Source organism: Palaemon carinicauda, chromosome 7 (assembly GCF_036898095.1).
Source record: "Palaemon carinicauda isolate YSFRI2023 chromosome 7, ASM3689809v2, whole genome shotgun sequence".
NCBI classification, from domain to species: Eukaryota; Metazoa; Arthropoda; class Malacostraca; order Decapoda; family Palaemonidae; genus Palaemon; species Palaemon carinicauda.
In genome coordinates this window covers 14,845,963-14,854,086 of record NC_090731.1, presented here as the reverse complement: position 1 = coordinate 14,854,086, position 8,124 = coordinate 14,845,963, and the positions used below count along the sequence as shown (strand labels likewise).

The following is an 8,124-nucleotide window of genomic DNA, read 5'->3' as shown; positions in this document are numbered from 1 at the left end:
CGTTGATGCGACGACATGATGGCAGGAGAAACATCTCTTGAGTCGTATTCAATGCTGGTTTCTCTTTCTGGATGAATAGGGCTTCCAATATTCGTAAGCGCCTGCTGTCTGGGGCGCTGCTGATAATCTTGGTATTAGCGACGATGTCTGCTCGACTAATTTTGGTGTTATGTCGTTGTAGGGCGTGATTCCTTATAGCACCTTGTTGGACGTGACACGAAATCCTCTTTGAAAGCTTCATTGTAGTCATACCGATGTATTTGCCGGGGCATCCTCGGACTGGGCATTGATAGCAGTAGACTACATTCGTCTTCCTCAGATCCTCAGAGGGTCGTTATCAGGGGGCGCTGGATTATCCTCATAATCAAACTGCGAGGAATAATCCAGCACCCCCTGATAACGACCCTCTGAGGATCTGAGGAAGACGAATGTAGTCTACTCCCATCAATACCCAGTCCGAGGATGCCCCGGCAAATACATCGGTATGACTACAATGAAGCTTTCAAAGAGGATTTTGTGTCACGTCCAACAAGGTGCTATAAGGAATCACGCCCTACAACGACATAACACCAAAATTAGTCGAGCAGACATCGTCGCTAATACCAAGATTATCAGCAGCGCCCCAGACAGCAGGCGCTTACGAATATTGGAAGCCCTATTCATCCAGAAAGAGAAACCAGCATTGAATACGACTCAAGAAATGTCGACGCATCAACGCTAGGGATCAAGAACAGGACCCCCAGAATGATGACAACCCCGATCCTGACACTCCTACAAATGAAGAAATCGTCCGGCCGAGCGCTAATTTTGGCGGCGAAAAAGGTCTGGAATCCCAATCCACTGAGCGAGAGAGGAGCTTGCCTGACTTTTTGGCTGTCTCAGCACGCGTCCTGACCAATCAGAATTTAGGATCCCTTCCCACCTCTCAGCCTGGGAGACCAAGCCGAGCTCGTCGTACCTCAGCCACCCGAGCCTATAACCTCCGCTCGGCCAATCAAAATTCGAGGCCCCTTTCTACGAACCAGCGCCGGGATATATAAGGCCCCTGATCTAGCCACAGCCTCACTTCTCGCCTGAAGACGGAGCAAGCAGTTCCGAAACGCGTCGCGATCTACTCCTGACTTTGTCCTTTATATTTTTCGAGTATTACTTGTACTTGTGTTAAATACATCGAGTCTTAACCTGAACTGTATTTTTCACCTACCTGATGAACTTCACCGACTTGCTAGCTGAATGTAGCAAGCAAGAAAAGAGAATTGTCCGTAAAATTGAGAAATTGGACAAGAAATTTAATTCTGCCGATGCAGCAATAATATTCAACTCTACTTGTTTGAAGGAGGGTCTCCTACCGAGATATTATTATCATTATTATTATTATTATTATTATTATTATGATTATTATTGTTATTAATTTTAGCCGAGCTACAACCCTAGCTGGAAAAGCAAGATGCTATAAGCCCAAGGGCTCCAACAGGGAAAAGTAGCCCAGAAATAAAAATTTTAAAAACAGTAACATCAAAACTGACATTTCCTCTATAAACTATGAAATGACTTATGTCAGCCTGTTCAACATAAAACCATTTGCTACAAGTTTAAAATTCTGAAGTTCTAATGATTCAACTACCCGATTGGCAAGATCATTCCACAATTTGGTCACAGCTGGAATAAAACTTCTAGAATACTGAGCAGTATTGAGCCTCATGATGGGGAAGGCTTGACTGAAAGTAGTCCCCTTTGACATATTTTTTTAGCAAATCTTTTTTTTTCTTCTTTTTTTTTTTAAACAGGCAATTCACACTGGCAACCTAGAAGGTGTAGAGAAGATTTTAGACAAAGAAAAATTCTCTGAGAATATCACTGTAGTCAAATATACCCTAGGAAGCTACCCTTTAGGAACTTCCATCAGGACGACATGGCTACCTCACCCAAAAATAGATTTTTCGCTTCACTCAAAATTCGTTTTTTTTTGACATATATATATATATATTTTTCTTTTTAAACAGGCAATTCACACTGGCAACCTAGAAGGTGTAGAGAAGATTTTAGACAAAGAGGCAGAGTTGATTAACAGCACAGGTTATGGGGGACTAACTCCATTGCACTCGGCCTGTCACATGCAGCAGCTCGATATACTCAAGTTTCTTATTTCCCGAGGAGCAAAGGTTAGTTATTTTAGGTGCTAAATTTCATATTGATATAATTGCGAATTGTCTAATGAAATCTCACGGCACTAGCTTGAAAAATTTCTCCCTGAAAATACATCACTAAAACCTTACATTAAGATAGAGTTAATTTCTGACTTTTCCTTTCCAACTTTATCATTCTTAAATTCCTCCATAAAGATACATCACTATTTTGAATGTTATGAAAAACCTTACATCAAGAGACAGACCTAATTCCTGCCTTTTCATTTCCAACTGTCATTCTTAAATTCTTCCATAAAAATACATCACTATCTTTAATATTATCAAAAAAATTACATAGAGAGCCATAGCTGATTCATGCCTTTTCATTTCCAACTGTGTCATTCTTATTACAGGTGAATGTTTTCGACAGCCTAGGAAATTCTGTGCTCCATGTCGCAGTGAAGGAAATATGGCATGACGGCGTGAAGGAACTTCTCCAACAAGGGGCCTCTCCCAATGAAATGAGTCATCCTCCAAATAATGTAGGTGGCATCATAAGAGAAACTCCGCTTCACACAGCTGTTAGAATGGGAGATAAGATATCCACGTCTCTGTTATTAAAACATAAACCAGATTTGAACGTCAGAGATGGTAATAACCAGACTGTTTTTCATTTAGCAGTCGTCAAAAAGAATCTTCTTATACTAAAAGAGCTTTTGGCAGATACGAATCTCCAAGCATATATGAAAAATCTAGATAAAGATGGCCACAGCATATATCACGCAGCTCTTTCAAGTACGTCTTATACTCACAACGAACGTCTGATAGTGAAGGTTATCCAGTGCATTTTTACACATCATGAGAATCTCGACGTAGCCAACATACTTGGAGAAACACCTTTGATTAGAGCCTGTCATCTTGGTCTTCCTAAAGTCGTCAGGTTTTTTATTGATAATGGAGCCAACCCAGCTCACGTTACTAACCAAAGGCAGTCAGCAATACATGCTGCCTGTATTTCTGGAAATTCTGAGACACTTAACCATTTGCTCAAAACGGGACGTGTTGAACATTTAGTTTCTTCCTTAGATAACTATGGAAACCATCCTTTTTACTATGCCTCAGAAAATTCTTCACTCGAATGTTGCAAACTTCTTCTTGAAAATGGTGAGCGACTTGGGAATATTTACAGAGGGGATGAGTCTAATTGTGCGCTAGTTATAAAATATTTGCCTAATGCTTTGCAACTTTTTCGAGATGTCTTCAACTCAAGTATTAAACTATCCAATAAGCCTAGACATCATCCAGATTATAGCATCACATTTGATTATGCGAGTCTCATGAATTCAGAGAAAGAAAAGGTCCAATGCTCTATCATCTCTGAAATTGCTGGTACCCCAATGGAGGCACTTATCAAACATCCACTCATAGAGAGTTTCTTGTATATTAAGTGGTGTCGCATACGAAGTGTATTCTATCTGAAGGTTGTTCAATATTTCATATACCTAATGATTCACACTGTCTTTATTGTCATGACCTTTGGTCCAGAACCTAAAGATTGGTCTGATGATGAATTTTCACTAATGATGTTCAAGATTTTTCATGCTATATTTCTAGTTATCATAGCTGTGCCTGATATTGTCGTGACATTTGCCAATTTTAAAAAATACATGACTCATTGGGAAACCTATACAAATCTAGCAGCTTTAACAAGTTCTATTATTGTTATCTGCGCGGTATCCGATAAGATTGTTGACGACATCACGTTGAACAAAGAAAATGCAAGAGTGTCACCTAAGCGGCTGTTTGCCAGTTTATCTATTGTCCTTTGCTGGATCGAGCTCATGATGCTCTTTGGGCGTTTCCCTACCTTAGGAGCTTACATTCTGATGGTCACAAAAGTAGGCAAATCTATTTTCAAGTTCTTATTTGCTTTTATAAGCGTCCTTATTGGCTTTACCCTTGGCTTCCACATCCTCTTTCATAGGCTCCCAATATTTGCAGACTTCAACATTAGTTTTGTGAAAGTTCTCATGATGCTGAAGGGAGAAATATCTTACAGTCAATTTGTGGACCAGAAGGGTTCCCCTTTCCATCTGTATCCTCAGATACTTATGAGTGTCTTTCTCTTCTTAGTAACCATCATCATGTCTAATCTCCTGGTTGGGTTAGCTGTTAAAGGCGTCCCCGACCTGAAGAGGCACGGGAAGATCAAAAGGTTAATAAAACAGGCCTCGTATCTTTTAGCATTTGAGAATCTTCTTGCTTTCATTTCAAAGATCAAGTGCTTCCCACGGAGACTGCTATTACTGTTGTCTTCTCGTCTGACTATTGATCCTAACATAATGATTTTCCCAAATAAGGAATTTAGAAAGCATAAATACATGAGGACCATACCAGAAGAAAACATTTCGGAAGCGATTGCCCTAGGCAGTTGCGAAGAGGCTGAGGATATCCACGAGGAATCTGAAGATGAGGTTGTCGAACAATTAAAATCTTTCAAAGTGAAGTACGCAAGCGATCGCAGAACGCAAAGCCATAAGATGAAAGATCTTTCCGATATGTGTGTCGATATAAAAAGACAGCTGACAGACCTTTCCCAGCAAATCCAGGTGCAGATTCAACAAAGTCAGAACCTGTACAACCAATTGTCTCAGAAACCCTGTTGAGAATCATTGATATCTGTATAAAAATTATCAATCTTAAAATAATTAATGTACTGAAGTTAATTGCAGGCACTACAGATTATTCACAAATGTAATTAGTTTATACTAAGAACTATATAAGTGAATCTCAAAGCTCAGATAAATGTAGAGAAAGGTTTATCAAGTCTAGCAGTTTGCACAAAACTGTGTCTATAAAAAAATTTTCCACGAAAATTATTGGTGTTTTAAGGTGCGTCCACACGGTCGAACAGTGTCTGCCGGACAAAACTGTTACCATATCTAAATTAAAAAAGAATGACGTCATAAGCGTGGAAATGAGGGAAGTTGATATGGTAACAAACAGTGGTACCAGATGAAGCTGACTACCAGGATTTATACTCCTTTTACCAGACAGAGACTGGAAGAAATGTCCGAAGCTGATATCCGCTGGCATCTGTTATCTATATCAGTGCTATAATCTGTACTCGAAAATCAAGTAGTAGTTATCAGCTTCAAGTATGGAGCATCATAACCATAGTACACCATAAAATTAAAGCACAATTCAATAAATTTTATTATGCAGCATGATTATTCCTGATCTTTTGAGAACGATGGAATAGCACATGGAAGGACTAGTTGGAAAGACGGAGTGAAAAGACACACCACTTTGTGCTCGTTATTGACGTCATTAACGCTTCCTTCATGATGTTACCTGGTAACAATTGTGTTCGACAAACACTGTTCCACCGTGTGGATGCACCTTTACTCGCTAGTTTGCCCGTGGTTTCACCATCTTTAATCACCTCCATTTGTGCCCGCCGATCACTCTCCCACCTTGTGTCTTGAAACGGAGTATGGTAACAGTGTTTGCCCGTCGGGGACTGCCCGGTAGTGTGGACAGGGCCTTAGGGAGTCATAGATTATAAACCCGATATGAGTTTCTTCCTCGAGCTCATAAACTGGTAAGAAACTCGACACCAGTAACTATCTATAAAAAGTAATTGTGGAATGTATTATTGCTGCATATAGAGGTCTGTTGTGTCAGTTAGAAGGACACTTATGCCCAATGAATTGATGGATGGGATGAAAACATAGATTGACTGAATAGAAAGTATACATATAAGCAAATGTACATTTCCCCCATTTTATTTATCAATACTAAGTCATCAAATATTGTATGAAGTATATGTATAAATTTAAATGCATTAGAAATTAAAAAGCAACTATGATTAAGTGTTTAATGATAGGGTTAAACAGTGGCGGATTACCCAATAGGTTAACTAGGCTAATCCCAGAGGCCCCCAAGCCTATGGGTGGGGGAGGGGGGGGGGGTTGGCTGTAGCTTCAAATTTGACATAATATTATAAATTGTATAACAATAAAGGAATTAATATTAGAGTGATGTTATTGTTTTATTGTAGATTTGATATGTATATACAGTATATCCACAAAACCTTCACATGTAATGAATATAGAATAGTCTAGTTTGAGAAGATATAACAGAAAATCAAGGTAATGGGTATGCTAGAAACCTTATGGTAAAGTATAAAGATTTGGAAATTGATTTGGAGATCGAAATTATTCACTTTCATAAACGCATGCACTTTCAGATTTATGAACCTCGTCAAGACAATGTTCTAAATATTGCTTCAAAGGTCTTTGCAATGATATTGCAGTCATATCCTAATGTTGGTTTTGCTGTTCGTACATATCTTACACTGCCATGCAATGTTTATGAAGGAGAATGATCATTTTCAAAATTAACACAAAAATAAAGTTGATCCATTGGCTGGTTGAGCTTTGTATATATGAATGAGCTGGCCCCTCCACCCCCCCCAAAAAAAAAAGATTTGCAAGATATTGTTAATAGATTTGTTTGTGCAAAAGCAAGAAAAAGGAAATTTTCAGTAGTATTTTCATTGCATTATGTGGCATATTATTTTGATTTTTCTTTACCGCCTTGTATGGTTGAGCTTTGTATATAAGGATGAGCTGCCCCCCAACCCCCCCCCCCCAAAAAAAAAGAATTTGCCAAATATTAATAAATTTGCTCGTGCACAAGTAAGAAAAATTATATGTCAAGTAGCATTTTCATTGCATTGTGTGGCGTGTTATTTTAAGTTTTCTTTACCGGCTTCGCTGGCTGAGTTTTGTATGTAAGCATGAGCTGTCAAAAAAAAAAAAAAAAAAAAAAAAAAACAACTTGCAAAATATTGCTAATAAATCTTTGTTCAAAGTAAGAAAAATTACATTTTCAGTATTATTTTCATTGAATTCAGTGCCATATTATTTTAAGTTTTCTTTACTGCCTTAGTGGGTTGAGCTTTATCTATAAGCATGGCATGACAAAAAAAAAAAAGATTTGCAAAATACTGTTGATAAATCTGCTTGTACAAAAGCAAGAAAAAATCTATTTCAAATATCATTTTCATTGCATTAAGTGACCTGTAATCTTAAGTTTTCTATATATTTTAGCCCGATTGTCATTTGTATGAAGAAATAAAATTATATGTTTTTGCCCTATTTTTTTTTTTTTTTACTATACCTAAAGGAATCATTCGGGGTCGGGGTTGGGGTAAAGGCTGGTGGGGGGAGGGTGGTAGCAAGTTCCCTGTAACACAACCTAAACAAATCAAACAAACTGATAATTTGAATTAATAATTCCTGAATGATCACTAATGTACACAATTTGGTTAAGCTAATTATATAAGGTTGGGTTAATCTGCAGATTACTGTATAATTAATAGAATTAATTGAATCAATGTTAATTATTGTGTATTGCTTTAATTTCCTCGTTATGCTTTGCATATAACTTCAAAATGATCCTACAATTGTTCATATTTCAAAAACCCTAGATAATTAGATTCTCCTCACCCGTTTCTGCTTATTTAGCTTAAGCAGCCCCAAGTCTTAATCTGGCACTACTCGATATATTACGCACTCACTAACACTAGAAGAAATGACACAATAAAGGAAATCAATGAACACCATATGTAAAAATCAGTACAAAAACATTTGACGTAGACTTAGTACGTTTTGAAGTCTTCTTATTTTGAATACAAATTGGTCCATTTATAATAACTGCATTGTCTATTTTTTGCACTAGTTGATATATCATGCACTCATTAAAACCTCTCCAAAATTACACCATAAATTGAATCAGTACAAAAATATTTGATGTTTTGAAGTCTTCCTATTTTTAATAGACTAATTCGTCCATTAATAATAACTGCATTAGTCTTTCTTAAAATACTTTACTAAAGAAATTATGAAAATGTTGAATTACATGATCATGTTCTATGAAAGATTTTAATATATACCATATGAAATGAGGTAAGTTCTATTTCAGAGCGTAG

At 37.4% G+C, this 8,124-nt stretch overlaps 1 protein-coding gene across 1 annotated transcript in view; it reads left to right on the top strand.

The window, feature by feature from the left end:
- LOC137643865 (transient receptor potential channel pyrexia-like) overlaps window positions 1–6,763 on the top strand; it is a 12,446-nt gene extending 5,683 nt beyond the window's left edge. The window contains exons 3-4 of the mRNA XM_068376596.1: window positions 2,004–2,162; window positions 2,540–6,763. Of these exons, the coding sequence (XP_068232697.1) occupies window positions 2,004–2,162; window positions 2,540–4,792 (2,412 nt within the window). The 3' untranslated portion in view covers window positions 4,793–6,763. The remainder of the gene's footprint in view (window positions 1–2,003; window positions 2,163–2,539) is intronic.
- The last annotated feature ends 1,361 nt before the right edge of the window (window positions 6,764–8,124 follow it).